The sequence below is a fragment of the Acomys russatus genome, chromosome 32, assembly GCF_903995435.1.
Source record: "Acomys russatus chromosome 32, mAcoRus1.1, whole genome shotgun sequence".
Classification (NCBI taxonomy): Eukaryota; Metazoa; Chordata; class Mammalia; order Rodentia; family Muridae; genus Acomys; species Acomys russatus.
This window is the reverse complement of record NC_067168.1, coordinates 6831030-6850863: the sequence shown is the minus strand read 5'-3', so window position 1 is coordinate 6850863 and position 19834 is coordinate 6831030. Positions and strand designations below refer to the sequence as shown.

General features: G+C 47.0%; 1 protein-coding gene across 1 annotated transcript; it reads right to left on the bottom strand.

The window, feature by feature from the left end:
* Window positions 1-1000: 1000 nt before the first annotated feature.
* On the bottom strand, window positions 1001-11852 carry LOC127183961 (glutathione S-transferase A2). Its single transcript, XM_051140127.1, has 7 exons — window positions 11829-11852; window positions 11605-11713; window positions 7360-7411; window positions 6127-6259; window positions 4350-4491; window positions 1991-2122; window positions 1001-1223 (listed from the first exon to the last, which is right to left on the bottom strand). Exons 2-7 carry the CDS (start codon window positions 11689-11691, stop codon window positions 1101-1103), a joined length of 669 nt encoding a protein of 222 aa, XP_050996084.1. The 5' UTR covers window positions 11692-11713; window positions 11829-11852; the 3' UTR covers window positions 1001-1100.
* Between the last annotated feature and the right edge of the window lie 7982 nt (window positions 11853-19834).

Genomic DNA, 19834 nt, shown 5'->3' with positions numbered 1-19834 from the left:
GGGGAGAAGGGATTAGGACACTCAATGAAAAAGCAGCAGATGGAGAGTTGGCTAAAGGGTTAAGAGCACTGACTGCTCCTCCAAAGGTCCTGAGTTCACAACCATCTATAATGTGATCTGATGCCCTCTTCTGGCCTAGAGGTGTATATACAGGCAGAGCACTGTATACATAATAAGTAAACAAATCTTTAAAGAAAAAAAGAAAAGAAAAAGAAAAAACAAGCAGATTGGGCTTCCAGCTAGGCCAGGGCTCAGGGCTCAGGGCTCAGGGCAGCACAGAAGGAGAGACTGAGTCAAGCTCACCCAGAGAGCTCACAACACACCTTGTGTCTGGACATGGAAGAGATAAAATGGAGGGCAGCTCAGGGTCTGATGACCAAATGCTCTTGCTCTGGCCTGGGCCTGAAGGGGCAGAGTTAGGTGAAGGTCCCAAGCCAGACTCAGCAAAAGTGACTTGATGCTGCTCGTGCCTTGGCCACAGAGCCATCTCACAATAAAGGAACTAAACCAGACACAGCAAGGGACTTCCTGAACATGGCATTGTAGGCCAGGCTGAAGAGGCCGCATGGAGAGGCAGCTTAGGTGAGGGCCCTGGTCACATCAGGCAAGACAATTCAAGCACGTAGCTCCCACCTGGGCCTGGACAGAGGCCTAGAGGAATAACCTGGTTCCGTGGTACCCTGGGTCATTGTGGGAGGGAGGAAACTTCCTGTGAGTCACTAAGGCAGCTCACAGCCTCCTTCCCTTCAAGGGCCTTCAGGGGAAGATGAGCAGGTCATGCTGCTTAGAATCCAGAGTCGGTTTGTCAGGAGAAGACAAGGTTCAAGCTTCCTCCTGGGCCTGAGGCTGGAGGAGCAACCTCACAGGATGGCTTGGGGTGGGGACACTGCTCAGACTAGCTTGTTTTTCCTTGAAGTGAGTGTAGTTTGCCTCCCTCTTTAGACGAGACCCCAGGAATCCCAGCTCAGACTTCAAACACACTGGCTACATACAGGATTCCTTCAAGTTTATTATCTCACAATGGCCAGGATCAACAGTTGCTTCTCAGTTTTGCAAAACACCAGGGAATGGGACACGAGGACTCGGTCAATGCCGCCTTACTAAAACTTGAAAATCTTTCTCGCTTCTTCGAGTGTTTTCGCATCCAGGGGAGGCTTTCTCTGGCTGCCGGGCTGTAGGAACTTCTTCACATTGGGGAGGCTGCTGAGCCGGGTCTTCAGGGCCTGTAATCCAGAAACCACAGCTTGAGAGTGGGAGCTGCTAGTGTGCACAGCCCGGGGAAGCCTGAACCCCTCCCAGAAGCCAACCAGCCGCATCCTTGCAACAGCTCCAATGCAGGCCTGAGAAGCCTAGCAAAACCATACGCTGGAAACCGTGGCTCAGCGTAGTTTGTCTCGGCACCTCCCTTGACGCTCAATTCCCATCTCCTCCTAGCCACACTCACACTCCGTCGATCTGTTTTCATGGTGCAGAGCACGCAGCACCGTGTCTCTCAGGGGTCAAAGGAGAGAGAACCCAAGAAGTGTGAAGATGTGAAAAACTGAGCTGTAAGCAGAGACAAGAAATGCCAAAGTCTAACCAGCAGCAACTCCCAGCCGGGTTTCAGACTGGGAGACAAAGACGGGGTCAATGGAGGGTGGGAGACAGGACGGTGGGGGCTGTGGAGAAGGAAGCATAGAGCTGAGGGCAGAGGGGCAGCTGGCGGAGACCTGTGCAGACACCAGTGTGCAAAGACACGGCACATGAGATGGAAGATGAGAGGCTAGAAGCAGCGTGAAAAGAACAGGGGTCCATGGAGAGAGCTTCGGGGTCCTGTGTCTTTCTCATTATAAAAGCCAAAATATTCTTGCTGTGGGTACCATCCTCTCATCTCCATACCCAGGGTCTAGTAGCCCAGTTTGGACCAGAGGGTGAGACATCAGCAGTCCACGGGCCAAACGTGACAATTCTCGGAGGCATGTGTGTGGCTGCCCCTCTGAGCTGGCCTCACCTTCAGCTGAGGGAAAGGGGCCAGAAGGCTGGAGTCAAGCTCCTCAACGTAGAGAAGAAGCTCCAACAGGTGAATGTCCACCCTGCTCAGCCTGTTGCCTACAAGGTAATCCTGTCCGTGGCTCTTCAACACCTGCAAAGTTAAAGGAGACAGATGGTAAACATGTCCAGTCGGTCTGGAGACACTGACTTTCCCCCAAGACTCTCAAGGTCACACTTTGCCTTCTACTCAGCTTCAAGTAGAAAAAAACATTAATAGGCTTGTACGTGGTCCTTGCATACAGAGAAAAGAGTATAATTACCTCATTCAAAAACAAAAGTGAGCGTCAAGTGTTTTTTGTTTTTGTTTTTGTTTTTTTAAAGACTTATTTATTAAGTATATAGTATTGTCTGCTTGTAGACCAGATGAGGGCACCAGGTCACATTATAGATGGTTCTGACCCACCATGTGGTTGCTGGGAATTGAACTCAGGACCTTTGGAAGAGCAGGCGGTGCTCTTAACCACTGAGCCATCTCTCCAGCCCCAATGTCAAGTGTTCTTTAATACATAGATCATCTTGTACAGGAAGCTCACGGTTCTCAACCTGGCAGGATTAAAGCTGTGGTGGCCACACAGTGTGTCCTGTGAGACGGGCCCTTGACTCTCAGCACTACAGGCTCCAGGGGACCTGTGTGAGGACCTGATGCCTCCTAAACCCTCACTGCTCCCACAGAGCAAAGGCACAGTGAGTGGACGGTCAGTGAATGGATGAAAATTACGTGATACTTTATAAAATGGGTTTTCAGGTCAGGTTTTTTGTTGGAACACGGTCCAAGAATAGAGTCCTGCGAGGAGATTTCTGAGGACCTGTGTGAGAAAACTCCAAGAAACTAAAACAAGAGTTGTGTGACTTCAGCTTCCTCAAAACAAAATGTGGAATTGTTCTTGTAGCATGCTTTTGAACCCTCACAGGTATGGTGGGAAGGGGTGAGTGTGCCTCAGATTATTTGTTAAAACTAACTTGTTATTTGTTCATACGACTCCAAGGAAAAACACTTTTTTGTCAGTTGGAACTTGGCCACCAAGTGTGTCTCGCTGTTGGGATTATATCCTTTAGTCATGCGAGTCCTCTTAACCCTCAGAGTAAAAACTGTCTGATAGTCTGAATAAAGTGACTATTGGATGAGACCAGTTAGTCTCATTTATCGAGTCCCTTGTCCCAGGGCCAGCCCCTCTAGGGCAGTCAACAAGGAATGTCAGGGATTTGTAAGGCACCCCTTTATCCTGTAGGGTCACAGTTTTGCCTTTGTCTTTTGCCGGGCAGAAGCTTAAGTATTACCTCCTTAGTCGGAAGCCCTGACTATGAGAGGCACTATGTGTACACTGACACACCTCCATTTATGATGTGTGTGGTTTTTCCTCTTAAGCCTGAAATCCATGACCCCAACTCCTGCAGCTCAATTTTCTTTTTTTAAAAGATGTATTTATTTATTTTTAAATAATAATAATAATAACAACAACTATTATTACTATTATTATTATTATTGTTGTTGTTGTTGTTATTATTATTATTACATATACACTGCTCTGCCTGCTTGTACATCTGCAGGCCAGAAGAGGGCATCAGGTCACATTACAGATGGTCGTGAGCCACCATGTGGTTTCCAGGAATTGAACTCAGGACCTCTTGATGAAGAACCAGTGCTCTTAACCTCTGAGCCATCTCTCCAGCCCTGCAGCTCAGTTTTCACTAGCTTCTCTTCTTCACCCTCCTCCTCTCCGCCCCCTCTATCACTGTCCTTGTTGTCCTCTGTCTTTGATGCGCTGTCACATTCTCCTGTCAGGCAGCTGCTCTCTGGCCTCCCTGAGCAACAGAATATGACAATATATCTCATCTGTTGTTTTCCGCATTTTGCTCCGGAATTGAAGCCCATTGTGTTGGCTGCATCTATGTCTGTCTCTGGGGTGGCTCGTCCTGCCACAGGTCCACCTCTGCCCGTGGCCAAGGACCGTGTTGAACACTAACCACTAGACTGCATGGTCAGGCAGTGTTCCTTCCCAGGCCATTTTTACACAGGGCGGGAAGATATACAGGAAGTGGGGTCATGGAGGTGAACGGCAGTGCTGCAGCAGCCTTTCCCTCCAGTCTCTGCCTTTTCTCTTTGTCCTGAAGCTCAGTGTCCCCAGACTTCAAAGAGCCTACTAACTTTTTCTTTCTTCTCTTCTTTTTTTTTGGGGGGGGGAGGGCGGGTGGTATTTGTTTGAGACAGTGTTTCTGTATTGCTCAGGATGTCCTCAACTCACTCTTCCTCGGAAGTGCTGGGATTAAAGGCATATGTCACCATGCCCAGCCCTACTTACTTTTTCAGCCCTACTTACTTTTTCAAAGGCAGGCAAGTAACGGGTTTTGGCCCTGTCCTTTGTCAAGGCAACCTTGGCTTCTTTTTGGTCTGGGGGACATAGCACCAGTTGCCCGATCATTTCAGTCAGATCGTAAATAGCTTCTGAATACATGTCAATCCTGGAAGACAAAACACCCCAAATTGTCAAGGGTTTTCAAGGATTCCCTGTTTTACATTTGTAGCTTAGAACCTGAGACATCTACACTGAAAGGCAATTGCAAAATTCTTCGCCTCTAGTGGGTCAGTCTCTTTCTATATTTAACAGATATATTAACTTTCCCCCTAGACTATCCTGTCAGCCCAGATACAATTTTATAACCTTTTAAAAAGAAATCTCCTCTCAAATATTATATCCAGACCACTGTTTCCCCTCCTCCCTCCACACCTCCCAGTTTTTTTAGAATTTTTATTACTCAAGGACAAAGAACATTTCTGGCCTATCTAGTCATGAGATGTCCCCCCCCCCCCACACACACACATGTGTGTCCTCAACAAGCATGCTGAGATTCTCAGAGCTAACCAGCTGTCTCCCATGTAAGCTCAACACAAAGTATCTCTGCTCATCTCTCCTTCTGCCTCATGGTCCAGAGCCACTGTTGATCAGTGTTAGAAGTTTTCCACCTGTTTTTCATGAAGGACATCAGCATGACCGCCCCACGCTGCTTTCAGACCCTGGCCTTGATTTTTTTTATTTTTGTTTTGTTTTTGAGACAGGGTCTCTCTGTGTAGCTTTGGCTGTCCTGGACTCACTTTGTAGACCACGGTGACCTCGAACTCACAGGGATCCGTCTGCCTCTGCCTCCCGAATGCTGGGATTAAAGGCGTGTGCCACCACTGCCCGGCTCTCAGACTCTGGCCTTGGAAGCATTCGTCAAGACTCATCTGTTTCTTTTTGTATTTTTTGGTTTGCTCGGATTTTTTGTTTGTTTGTTTGTTTGTTTTATTTTTTCAAGGCAGGGTTTTACTGTGTAGTCCTGGTTGTCCTGGAGCTTACTGAATCAGGCTGGACTGGAACTCATAGAGATCTGCCTGCCAATGCCTCCTGAGTACTTAGCTTGGGTTAAAGGTGAGCACCATCACCTCGTGGCAACTTGTCTATTTCTTTATTCAGTTAAACCACAGCACATCACAGGATACGTGTACTTCCTTGTTCTAAACTGTATTTTATATACTTCCTGCTGGAAAGGAGATTCACTGTCACATTTTCACACCCAGGAATTTTGGCCCCTTAAAAGATGGCATTCTGTGTGTCAATACATCTGCAACAGTCCAACAATCTTAACATCCTCCAGTATTAAAAGTGTCTGATCTCCACTCCTCTCTCACTCCCAATCCTGCCACTGTGGCTGTTGCTCCAGGAGAGGCTGCTCCACTTCCTTCTTATCCATGCTAAGGTCAGGGAACATGTCACATGAAATGAACCATGTGACATGTGACATGAGGCCCAGGTGTCTGCTCCCCTTATGCAGTACAATGCTCCCTCTTTAGCTTTGTTTTGCCTCTTTATCACGTCATCTATTTTCATAGCTGCGATTATAATTTGTCACCCTCTTTCTTCTATTATTGAATATCTTGAATGATTCCACTGGTAGAAAATTATAAATGATGCTTCTAGGAATATTTATATAGGAGCCCTGTGAAAACTTAAGTGTTTATGCCCGGAACCAGCCCCGGGTGCTCTCTTGCTCATGAAGTAGGGGACCCAAGTCCTCCCCTTCTTTCCCGTTGGGGCAAGAACAGGAAATATACCATACAGGGCTCTCTCCTTCATGTCCTTCCCGTAAAGGTCGTATTTGGTGGAGATGTAGTTGATGATGGCTCTGGTCTGTACCAGCTTCATCCCGTCAATCTCCACCATGGGCACCTGCTCAAACATCAGATCTCCACCTGTGAAAGGAGAAAGGGAGACGCTCCATCAAGGGTCCAAGTCTCCCGTTTCAGGAGCAGAAACATTGTACCGAAATGCCTGAATGTGCAGAGGAAGCACAAACCGTGGGTAGCCCGTCTTTCAAGTGCAACCTCATCTTGGCTTCTCTTTCCTCTTTGACTCACCCATCTTCTTTGGCTTTGAGCTTCTCTTGCTCGTCCTTACTTCCTACCCAGATGCATACTGTAGCTCTCAGGCATGTTTTTATGTTCATGTCCCTAGATACCTTCAGGAGGGGAGGAGGGACAGCAGAGGGCCAACCATGCAAACAGAGCTAAGCAGGGAGTTTGAAAGTCTGGTCATGTTCATGATGTTAAGATGTTGTGAGAAAGTTCCCTATGTAGTGATTCTCCATGTGGTCCTCCAGCTTGTGTCTGTCAAGAGACAGTACCTCGTCAGCAGCTATAATAAAGATGGTCCAGAAAACCATCCCAGAGGTTTCTCCATCTGGGATTTAATCTATGGCCGTGTGTTTGTGTAGTTGTGGGGCAGTGTGGGTAAAACAGTGAGTGAGTGAGTCCAAGTGAGGCAGCTCACTCTGATGCAGAAATAATGAGAAAACATTCACAAGCCACCAGACAAAATCATGGAGAAATCTTCCCCTGACCCATCACTGTACCCATTTTTATACCATTCAAGGAGCCCCATAGCCTACACCAAACCACTCTGCCATTCTTTTTCTTTTTCTTTTCTTTTGTTTTCTTTTCTTTTCTTCTTCTTCTTCTTCTTCTTCTTCTTCTTCTTCTTCTTCTTCTTCTTCTTCTTTTTCCAGACAGGGTTTCTCTGTGTAGCCTTGGCTGTCCTAGACTTGCTTTGTAGACCAGGCTGGCCTCAAGCTCACAGCAATCTGTCTGCCTCTGCCTCCCAAGTGCTGGGATTAAAGGTGTGCGCCACTGCCTCCAGTTCACTCTGCCACTCTTGACTATTCCCACCCACCCACCACCCCACCACCTGCCACCCATCACCCCACCACCTGCCACCCACCACCCTACCACCCACCACCTTCAGGTGAGCCTTCTACAAGGCACCTCATTGAGGTCCTATACATACATGGCGTTACCTTTCCTTAACTTTTCCAAATCTTCTGGAGTGTCTATAAACTTCTCTTCAAACTGAAAGCAGAAAAAGCAAATGCATTCTCATTAGCTCATTCTGTCAGTGTAGACTGTGGCACTGTAGTGGTCCCCGTCTGGGACTTCGTTTGATGAAATTAAAACTTCCAGTAGGTACACAGAGGTGACTGCAGCCACTTGGAAATTCACATCAGGGCCATCGACAGAGGCATGTTGACCACAGCAAAGCTGCTTATTCCTGAAGTGATCCTCTGCCTGGATCCCAAACTCAGACCCTAAGATGAGAGGGACCTCACTGGTGAGCCAGCACAGGAACTTTGACTACTGAGGCTTTGTGCTCTCAGGAAAGCCTGTTGACTCCAGTGAGGACAGGACAGGACTGTCTGTGTGCCCATCATGGCACATGCTGTGGGCCCATGATCACCTGGGTTTCTTTCCTTCAAAATTTTGTTTTATTAATTTTAAGTGGTGTGTGTGTGTGTGTGTGTGTGTGTGTGTGTGTGTGTGTGTGTGTGTTCTTTTTATGTGAATACATTCCTTCAGAGGTCAGAGGCCCTGGAGGCCAGAGGTTAGAGTCCCTTAGCACTGGAGTAACAGGCAGTTTTTTAACTATCTCATATGGGTGCTAGAACCAAAATAGGTTGTCTGCATGTGCACTAAAAACTCTAACTAGCCAAACTGTTATTCGAGGCCTTCATCAGAGTTACTTATATCATAGTTTTTGTGTGCACATACACAACAGCGACCCACTGTGGCCTTTTATGTGCATTCCTGGGATCTTAACCCATGGTTTAATATTTTGTCACCTAGTCATCACTCCAGCCCTTGAGAGTAATTTAAACTACTTTTTTCCTTTCACATTTTAAGAAACTTTTAACCATACAAGCTTGAAAGTGGGCATCTATCTTGCTTGGCGAGACAGTCTACTGATGACTCCATAACCACACCGTATTGCATTGATAGGCAATGTAATGGTAAGCATCAATAACTTGCACATCATTCAGAGGGCGTGGTGACAGTCATCACAGGGGGACTGAATGTGATGGGGTTGGTGGCTGTGGGTGGATGATGAGGCTGGCATCAAGGGCCAGCCTGTGGGCACACTGGATCTGGAAAGTTTGAGCCAGGGTCTCTAGCAGGCCTGCCTACTGCCTTCTCAGTCACAATGTCACAAAGAAGAGGAAGGCTTCTGTGCAGATGGCCCCACCCTGCGTTCCTCTTGCGCTGAACTCAGCAGCCCCATGGCTGAGAACATATCCCTGAGCCAAGAAGCAGGCATATAGGTTACTGACTTATTTAAAGCGTTCGTTCAGGGAAACAGGGTTTCTCTGTGTAGCCTTGGCTGTCCTGAATTCACTTTGTAGACCAGGCTGACCTCGAACTCACATCAATCCACCTGCCTCTGCCTCCTGAGTGCTGGGATTAAAGGCGTGCGCCACCACACCCGGCAGTACCTCAGTTCTTATGCAGCCCTTCTTTCAGAAAGGCTCCAGCTGACGCCTAGTCATTTAGCAATGGAGAAGGTGTGATTCCACAGCTGAGGTAAACACGCTGCCATGACACTGAGGGAAGACGACAAAGCGGCCTTCACAGGACACCACTTCATCCTCTAAGCCTTCTATTCTGTTCCCATCTGAGGGCAAGGTCTCCAGCCAGAAGTGTCTATGGCTTCCTCTGCAGGAATTCCAACTGCTGAGCTCGCCTGCCTGGTGTGGACTGGGATGTTTTTCCCAGGAAGGCCTCTAGAGGGCAGCACCAAAGCCTGCCAATATTTTCTGCTCAAAAGCTGGAAAGGAAACTATTTAGCTGAGCAGAATAATGCTGCTTTCACTCCTTTCTTGGGCCACTCACACAGAAAGCTGAAATCTCATAAACATGGAGGCCTCTGAGGATTGGAGCTCCTCCTTATTCGCCACCTATGTCTTCCCGACAAGCCCTGCGCCCAGTATTTGGTAGTCTCTATAAACTGATTACGGAGTACTGCTCTGTTTTGACTGGCCGTTTGTTACTAACTTGTGTCAGGCCTCCCACTTGTAGTGTGTGTGTGTGTGTGTGTGTGTGTGTGTGTGTGTGTGTGTGTGTTTCTTTTGTTCTGTTTTTTTTGAGACAGGGTTTCTCTGTGTAGCCCTGACTGTCCTGGACTAGCATTGTAGACCAGGCTAGCTTTGAACTCACAGCAATCTGCCTCCCAAGATTTTGTTTGTTTTTTGAGACAGGTGTATATTTTAAATTTAATTCTATTTAGCTTTTCTGGTATAGTATACCCATTTTAATGTTTTTTATACTATATTCAAAAAGGTGTGTGTGTGTGTAAGTGCCCACTGTACTCAGAGATGTGGGAACCTCTGAGGCTAGAGTGACAGGTAGTTGTTAGCAGCTTGTCTGCAAGAACAATATGGGATTTTAACCACTGAGCCATCTCTTCAGTCCCCCACCCCCTTTAAATCATTTATTGTCATGGAAATTTCTGGTTCTGTATTGTAAAATTCACACAAGATGCAAAATTCCTCCTCTTGTCAATCACCAGCTCCAACAATCCCCAGCTAAAGTCCACCCTGTTCATCTCTGTGCCTGTCTTCTCTGAGACTCTGACTGTGATGTCAGATGGACCTGAGGGGGCACACGTTTCTGTCACAAACACATCACTGTGACCATCCAAACATAAGTACTCTTTCTAAAAACAAAAACAAAAAACCCACAACATTATACTATAAACCTGCAATAATCAATTAGCATCGCCTAATCACCAATATTCAAATTTCTATTTACATGTCTTGTTATGTGACTTGGTTCCACTCAAATAAGCAATTGACCAAATAATTGTTCGACTTTTTTCTCCTGAAAATGTCTTTTTGTTGTGAATGTGTTCTTTGATAGAGAACACAGTGCAGTGAGAACACAGCATAGCTCCAATTTGGGAGCTGGGAGATGGCTCAATGGTTAAGAGCCCTGGCTGCTCCTCCAGAGATTCTGAGTTCAAGTCCCAGCAACCACAAGATGGCTCACAACTATCTATAATGAGATCTGGTGCCCTCTTCTGGCCTGCAGATGTACATACAAGGAGAACATTGTATATGTAATAAATAAATAAATTTTTTTTTTTTTTTTTTTTTTTTTTTTTTTGGTTTTTTGAGACAGGGTTTCTCTGTGTAGCCTTGGCTGTCCTGGACTCACTTTGTAGACCAGGCTGGCCTCGAACTCACAGCGATCCGCCTGCCTCTGCCTCCCGAGTGCTGGGATTAAAGGCGTGCGCCACCACGCCTGGCAAATAAATAAATCTTTAAAAAGCAAAAAACAAAAATTGCTATGTGACTATGTTTTTGTTTTTATCGCAGGTGTGAGTACGGGACTATACCCACTATAGCTCACTATAGTGTGTCTCATGCTCTGGCAGGGGTGTGGTTTGTGCCAGCTACACATAATTTAATTCTGGGGACTCTTGAGAGAATGTATACATTCGAGAGAGCCCTGAGAGGGCGCTCTGAAGAAGGAGGTGGTTGCTGCTCTCCCTGCACCTGAGAGACCAAAATGAATTAAAATCCATATCTCAGAGTCACTGAGGCAAAGTTTCAATAAACAGGCTTAAAGGCCCGGGAGCACCTGCGAGGAGGGGCAACCTTGCCGCGTTGCCTCCCCGCCCACCAGAGATATGGTTACTAGAAAACCAGATCAAAGGGCCCTGGCCCTAGCTGAGACCTAAACCAGGCGCTCCCCTCAGCAGGAACAAAAAAGATCAAAGGTAGTCGAAGCTGCTGCTACATCGGTTTTTGCCTCCTGGAGATTTTTTGGGGGTACTTAAAGAACCCCTCCCTTCCCAAACACACACTGGTTTATCCTTTGCTGTTTGCTGTTGGCTTTTTGCTGTTGCTACTTTGCTGGACTGCTGGCTACGCCAAGGAACAATGACCCTAATCACCAGGAAGTAGTCTAAAGAGACCTATGCCCCCTTTCCCCACTATCTTTCTCTCCTACCTAGTGTTAGGGGTTGGAAGGGATTGGGTGGAGAAAGGTGGTAGATATAAGACCTAATAAAATCACTTAAAAAAAAAATAGCACCAACAGCCATAGTAAAAATTTAATTCGTTCAAACCACCCCATCTCCTTCTTAATCCAAGACAATTGCCATTTAAGACAAACTTCATACGCATTTCCTGGTGTGGAGCCTCTCAGCTTTGAGAAGTATTTTCCACTGGACCTGAGGTCCAGCTGCAGAGGAACCATGCACAACCTACCTCCACCCCTGCTGTAGCCAGGAGCCACCGGATGGACTCCATTCGGCCCCGGGCATTGAAGTAGTGAAGCACGGGTTTTCCAGCCATAGCAGCAACTGCGGTTCACTAACTAGGGACAGAAAAAGCAGAGAGGTCAGTCCCAGGGGGAGATGTGCACATCTCTTTACAGTGCAGAGTCTGCCTGCTTCACGGACTTAATTTCTCACCCATCAGTGGCCACCCACCTGCAATTGCACCAAACCAGTCTCAGCCGACGACAGGCCTTCACTTTGAGGACATAAACAGAGCAGCCTGGAACGTACTACGAAGAAAAGACCTTGAAGCCTGTTGAGCCTTGGAAAGCAGAGAGCCCTCTCAGAGGGCGTGAGGCCAAGGCCCCGCCCCGCTCCGCCCCCAACACACACCCAGTCCTTTGGCTCCAAGGCTGCTAAGTTCAGGAGCTTTTGTTGGCTTTGCGTCACCCTGGCTGTGTCAAACCCTAATTCTCTCCAGAGGAGACGGCTCATCTCCTGTTGGGGTTCTGTTTCCCAGTGCCACACTGAACCTCATTTTTTGGGGCACAAGGAGGGTAGCTGAAACATCGATGTCGTATCACTAGGCAAGTAACGGCCTTCGGTGAGCACCGCACGCATCATGGGCAGGTGCTCATTTGAACTTCGTTTAATCACCCCAAAGCTCCTTGGTGCTGTTGCAAGTTTATAGGAGAAGAGACTCCTGTCCGTACAGTCATATGACAAGGAAGCCCTGGCGAGAGCAGCTGATTTCTGGCACAATGGGCGGACATGCTGGGTCCCTGCTGCTCAGTGGGCTCTCAGTCACCGTCATGGGTCATGGGCAGTGTCTTTAACTTGTGAGATGATAGGAAATTTCAAAGTGTCTTTTAAAAGGGATTCTATTTGTATGTATGTGTGTGTGTGTGAGTGCACGTGGGTTCAGTGTCTTGCAAAGATGGCCTCTGCCTGCTGAGTTATCATCACCAGGCCTTGGCAGTGTATTTGTTTGGTTAGTTTGGTTTTTTTTTTTTTTTTTTTTTAGACAGGGTTTCTCTGTGTTGCCCTTGGCTGTCCTGGAACTCACTCTGTAGACCACCAGGCTGGCCTCGAACTCATAGAGATCTGCCAGCTTCTGCCTCTCCAGTGCTGGGATTGAAGGCGTGCATCCTGGCCTTCAGTAGCATTTGTACACATTAAATGTTGGCCTCCCAGCCCCCAGGTTGCAGCTGACCCTCATGGTCACCTAACAGCACGTTACAAAGCTCTGTTTCAGCTCTGTCTGGAGCATGTCTTTAATCCCATCAGAAGTAGGCAGATTACTGTGAGTTCGAGGCCAGCCTGGTCTGCAAAGTGAGTCTAGGACAGCCAAGGCTACACAGAGAAACCCTGTCTGTCTCAAAAAAAAAAACCTTAAAAAAAAAATCAAAACAAAACAAAGCTCTGTCTCTTGTCTTTCTGTTTCCTTTTCTTTCTTGGTTTTCCCCTGTGAACTCTAGTTTGCCCTGGACAGCTTCAGTCCCGGGGACCTCTCAGGCACTCTGAGATGCTGAGCTCTTCCCAACAAGCCCTTCACTCCATCCTCCCCCTGTTGGAGTCATTGCTCAGCATCTCTGAGGATGCTGCCTTGCAGCCTTCTTGAGGCATGTGCCTTATACACGACATCTACGCTGACGTGTGTGGCTCTCTCTTTAGCCACGCAAATGAGAGCCGCACGCTACCCAAGAGTCCCTAAGCCTTCTCCATACTTGTGATGGATGCTCTGGGCCCCAGCATAGGATTGGCCACTGGACTACCCAGAGTCAGAGCTCATACTGACCCTTACTCTGGTCCAGACTGACGTCTTCTTGCTCTGTTTTCTCACAGAGGTTTTTCATCCCCCTAAACATTGCTGTTTTCTGGTCACCCACTCATCCCCTTGCACACACATCTGTGATCATGAGGGAAGTAAGTGGACAGCCTTCCCTCTGGTGTGTGATGGAATATTCAGACCACGGTCTTCGGATATGCCTGGGCTCAATAGCTTTTAAGATTCATACTCCTCCCCCCCCCCCCCATTTTGCTTTCTGGGGCTTGCCATTTAAAAACACAAGTTGTGTTGGGTAATCAAACAATAAAGTAGTAATTAAGTAACAAATCTTAAATGTAAAACCTGCTACTCTGCTGTTTAAACAGAATTCTCAATGCAGTGGTGATTCACAGGACAGGGACAGATTAGGTAGAACACCAAATAGGGAAGACCTGAGGGAGGGCACCCTGGGGAGAGAGTCTGGGGTGAAATTAAGTTCTCCCCGCCTCCCTCTCTCTGTTTTTCAAAACAGGATTTCCCTCTGTAGCCTTGGCTGTCCTGGACTCACTTTGTAGACCAGGCTGGCCTTGAACTCAACAGAGATCCTCCTGTCTTTGCATCCCTGAGTGCTGGAATTCCACCACTGTGCCCTGCTGAAAATTAAGTCCTCAAGTGTGAGGAATCTGCAAGTTCTCTGTAAAATTGGCACCTGCAGTTCAAGAGAAGAACATTCTCGATCTTCATCTTCCCCAAGAGGACAAGCCAGGTCCTCTCCTCATTCTCCTCAATCCCACGGATTCCTGTGCAAATACATTACACCCCAGCCTCTGCTCGGTGACACGGAAGGAGGAGGAGGAAGGAGGGAATGGACTGAGAAGCAGAAGAAGAAAAAAGAGGGGGAGCAGGAGAGCAAGAAAGGGATGGAAGAAGGGAAGAATGAAGGACAGAAGTGAGGAAGGGAGAGAGAGAGAGAAAGGAAAGGAGGAAGGGAGGGCAGAAAGAGAAAGGAAGGGAAGGCAGAAAGAGAGGAGGAGAAGAGGAGGAGAAACACCTTGCTACTCGACGTTAGTCACAAAGCAATTCATATGAGCTAGAACCAAAGACAGGTAAAACGAATAGTAATGGGACGTGAATATAACCAAAGCATATTATATACACGATTACAGAAGACCAGTTATTCTGCTAAGTTAAACACCGAAAAACCATTTCCAGTGACTCTGACAAAAGAACACATTACACAGGTATAAGAGAGTACTGACCTAGAGACAGTCCAGGCCTCCTCTCAGCTCCCCAACTCCAGCTCCAGATGAGTGTGGAAGCTCCTTTAAAAGGCGGTAATTCTTACCATGGTGTGGACCAATAGGGAACAGCCACTCCCTTACACACCCACAGAGTCCAGATTCCAGATATTCATGATAGACTAGAAAGAGGACAGATTGGGAGGGGGCACTATGAGTCCCCGGGGCTCCCTGAAAATCTAGAGTCTTTACTGTATCACTGATAAATTCCTGCAGCCCTGTAAGTCACCCTCACACATGCTGCTGTAAACAGTCTACAGAGGGAGAGTCTTTTTCTGCCTGTCGGTCTCTGTCTCTCTCTGTGTCTGTCTGTCTGTCTGTCTGTCTCTCTCTCTCTTTCTCACACACACACACACACACACACACACACACACACACACACACACAAAGAATAGAGGGATAGAAAGGAAGGAAAGAGAAAAATTGCTTGAGAATCTTAAATAATCTGACCTTTCTTAACTGAGTCAACTCACAGACCCCTGGACTATGACAATAAAATGTGACTTTAAACTACTGAATTAAGGGGAGGGGGCGTAGTTTATTATGTAGCCCTAAATTACAGAACTAATACATTGCCTCAAATTCTAGGCTAAGTTAAAGGCACAGGTTAGCCTTCCCCCAGCTTGTTTTATCTGATGGAGCATACTAAAATCCTGCAATAGCACCATACCTGTCTTACCCTTTGTCCTGTTTTAATCAAGAACCCAAGGGCAGAAAGCAATTTCACAACTCACGCTTAACTTCACCTGGATGGCCAGTAACAGTCTGTCCCAGCATGCTCTGGGGCTCAGGGCAGCCTGTGTGTGCCCTGGCAGTTACTGCTGTGGGAAAGTCGCCTTGTCATCATTAGCAGTGTCATTTCCAAGCTAGTGAGAATGGCTGGTGCTTCCTGCCAAGTTGAGACTCAGCTCTTCCCCACAGACAAGGACATCCACCGCTGGCTTTACTCACATGCTGATTCTCCATTTAGTTACAATCCTCACCTCATAGGTCTTGTTTATTAATCATTATCTGATGATCTGCTGGCCTCAGGGATGTGTGTCACTTGCCTGAATCAGTGTACCCTACCAGTGGCCTGGGCTGGCCTCTTCTTTTTTTTTTTTTTTTTTAATACATTTATTTATTTATTTATTATGTATACAGTGTTCTGCCTGCATGTACATTTGCAGGCCAGACAAGGGCATCAGATTATATTATAGATGGTTGTGAGCCACCATGTGGTTGCTGGGAATTGAACTCAGGACCTCTGGGAAAGCAGTCAGTGCTCTTAACCACTGAGCCATCTCTTCAGCCCGGCTGGCCTCTTCTTACCTTGGTATACTCTGCTGATTTCTCTTCAACTACAGAATTTCATTCCTCAAGGGCACTTCGCTTTTCTAAAATCAGATGACAACCAAGCAGTGCTGTATTTCAGGGCAGTGCGCATGTGCACTCACAGGCTGCACTGAGACCCAGAGCATGCTGGGACAGGCTGTCGATAGTCATTCAAGTGAAGTTAAGTGTGAGTTGTAAAATTCCTTTCTGCCCTTGGGCTCTTTATTAAAACAGGACAAGGATGAAGACAGGTATCATGCTAGTGCAGGATTTTAGTATGCTTCATCAGAAAAATAAACAGGAGGCAGGGTAACTGTGCATTCAACTTAACCTTGAATTTGAGGCAATATATTAAGCGTTCAACTTCGCCTTGAATTTGGGACAATGTTTTAGTTCTGTACTTTAGGGCTACATAACAAACTACCCCCCAATGTGTACAAATGTGCTGATCCATGTGCAGGGTCTGGGGTCCTTGAGTACATCTCTGTCACAGGGATGAGTTGTGCCCATGTCACAGGCCACCAGGTTAAGACAGAGAAAGAACAAAACCTTCGAGGACAGAAGAGTTCTCAGGAGAGCACTGTCAAGGCTTGGCAGAGAGACCTGGGAGGTCTCAAGTGCACAGCAAGGGCTGAGCCAGGAGTTCTGCTGGGGACTGCTAAGGCCTCAAGACTGAGTGCATTGTCCCAGCCCTGGCCAGGAAGGAAGCTCTCAGCTGCCTTTCTGTCCTGTGCTATTTGCCTGTGATCCTGCTGAGTCCCTATTCTTCAAGCCTGCTTGCACTCTAGCCTATCTCTGCAGCCCAGGCTCTGCACTCGGTTTTTGCAGCTGGGCCTGCTCCTCTCCATCCTCTGGCCATGCTGTGCCCCCTCCATCAGGTCCCTGTCCAGACAGTGTGACATCCTGAGCAAGGAGCTCTCCAGGGCGTGGTTCCAAGTTGCCATGGCTGGCCAAGTGTGCAGCACAGAGAGAGGCCTCGATGAACATGTGACCAACTCTCCTTTAGTTTGCCACTGTGTGCAGGGTGTAGAAAGGAGAGAGTCTGGTGGCCCATCATGTGCCCACCACCAAACTAACAAATGTCAAAGTCCCTTGGTGCCAATCCTGGACTTTATTTTCAACAGAACTGTAAGTCACTGTTTCCTGCTATACTGAACTCAGCCATTTCCCCGTGGAGTTTTGTTTGTTGGAGACAGTATTCAAAATGAGGAATCTGCCTCTGTGTGTACTCGTTGCTTCTGAGGCCTTAATGAATCTGGTGTGTGTTTAAGCCACTCAGGCATACGATGTGCGATGGCCCTATTGTGTGTGTTTAACTGTATCATGCCTACTATTCCATGTGTAGCGATCCGTGTGTGTGTGTATGTGTGTGTGTGTGTGTGTGTGTAGCTCACCTACACATACAAGCCTATGTGCAATGATACTAAGGAGTGTGTCTATCCCACCTATGTACACAGCTCTATATGTGACAATCGTAGCACGTATGACTAGCCCTCCCATATATATATATATGTAGTTTTATGTACAGTGACCCCATACGTGTGTTTAACCCATGTTCACATGATCTTAGCATGTGTGTTTCACACATATATGCATATAGTTCTATATGTAGTGATTCTAGTGTATGTGATTAACCCACCTGCGCATACAGGGTCTACATGCAATGGTACTAGCGTGTGTTTAACCCACCGTGCTGTGCTGGTTTGAAAGAGAATAGCTCCCATAGGCTCCTATGTTTGAATACTTGGTCCCCAATTTTGGAACTGTCTGGGGAGGATTAGGAGACGTGTCTGCATTAGAGGAGGTATGTCACTGGGAGCGGGCTTTGATGCTTCAAAAGCCCAAGCCATTCCTAGTTTCCTCTCCCTCTGTGCACGTTGATCAAGATGTGAGCTCTCGGCTCACTGCTCCAGCACCATGCCTACCTGCCTAGTGCCTTGTCCCCCACCATGATGGTCATGGTGTGACCCCCTGAACCTGTAAGCTTTCAATAAAGCCATCTTAAGTTGCCTCAGCCATGGTGTCTCGTCATAGCAATAGAAGAGCCACTTCTGTAGCGTATGTGTACAGTTCTACCTGCTCTTCCGGATCTGTTTGTACATGCGTAATTTAAAATGATAAGTTCACACCAATATTAGCTTTTTAGTCCAACACTTTTATTTACTTATTAATGAAACCCTATCTCTCTTTTTTTTAAAAAAAAGATTTATTTATTATTTATACAGTATTCTGCTCACACGTGTGCCTGCCAACCACAAGAAGGCACCGGATCTCATTACAGGTAGCTGTAAGCCACCATGTGGTTGCTGGGAATTGAACTCGGGGCCTTCGGAAGAGCAGCCAGAGCTCTTAACCTCTGAGCCATCTCTCCAGCCCATGAAACCCTATCTCTAATGGGTGATAAACACAGCTCAGTAGGCAAATGCATGCTTTCACTCCCACATAGCACTGTTATTAATGTAACAGGTAAGAGAAATGTGATGGACTAATGAGACGATAGTATTATTATTTTTTTTTTAATTTTTAAATTTATGTGCATTGGTGTGAGGGTGTCAGATCTTGGAGTTACAGACAGTTGTGAGCTGCCATGTGGGTGCTGGGAATTGAACCCAGGACCTTTGGAAGAACAGATGGTGCTCTTAACCACTGAGCCAACTCTCCAGCCCCCGATAGTATTTTTTTTTTAAATCCGTAAAGTGTTGTTGTTATTTTGTTTGTTTGTTTATTTGTTTTTGTCATGAGCTGCCCAGTCTCTGTTTAGAATGCTGCTTCCTAAGGTTTTGCAGTCGCTCTAGCCTCTCCTAAGTCCCTATGGAGGGCTGGTATTCATTTGGAATCCTGCTGGGCGTTAGCTCTGCACTGCCCTTTGGCACCCCTGTTTGCTTTTCCTTCATCACCACTTCCTGTTACACAACATTTTACTAAGGTGCAAAAGTCAGGGTCATACAGAGTGTGTCTTTGGAGAACCGCCTGCATGCTTTTCACTAGGGCCGTGTTCCCATTTCCTTTGGCTTAGCCTGCACTGCGCTTCATGGCACCGATGACATTATTTTCTGGCCTTTCCTTCTTTCCCATGTGTACAAATGCGCTTCTCCTCACTAGGACAACAAGCTGCTCACAGTTTTCCACTTTAGTTGCTGTTTTTTTTTTTACCAAGATCACCAGACTCTCATCCTAAGTTCACAAAGTCTGCCATGGCTTGAACACACATTTTGGACGTTCCTGTTTTTCCAGTATTTTGGAATTGAGAGGGTGTATCTTTGAGTTCAAGGGCTGGGGTGGGGGTGGTACAGATCTCTGAGTTCGAGGCCAGCCTGATCTACAGAGCAAGTTCCAGGACAACCAGGGCTACACAGAGAAACTGTCTTGGAAAAAAAAAATACCTAGAGTCGAGCACACCAGCTCCCTCAGACCACAAAAGCTGGGGATTTCAGCAACATAGCAGGTTCTGAGAAGTGCCAGACCTTTATTCTGGACACGTGGACCCGGTCCATCTGCTTTCTGGACATGTCTACCGGATACCTCCTCAGAGATTCACTTCTTAGTCCGAGATGAGAGACACATGGTCCATGTTTTTGAAGCTTACCAATGCCCAGGCTGGAACCTTGCCTTGATTCAAGTCTCCCAGTCCCCTTACAGACATGCCCACTTTCTCCTCAGCCTCTCTGGCCAGTTGCTTTCCTTGGAACTCACCTGCCTGTACTACAGGCCTGTCAGCATCCTGCATACAGAACCCTCTTAGAGGCTCTGTAATTTCATGCCGTATAAAACCTTCCAGTGAGGCATTATTGTCTTCATGGCAAATGAATCCCAGCTCTTGAGCAGTTTCTGAAGCCTGC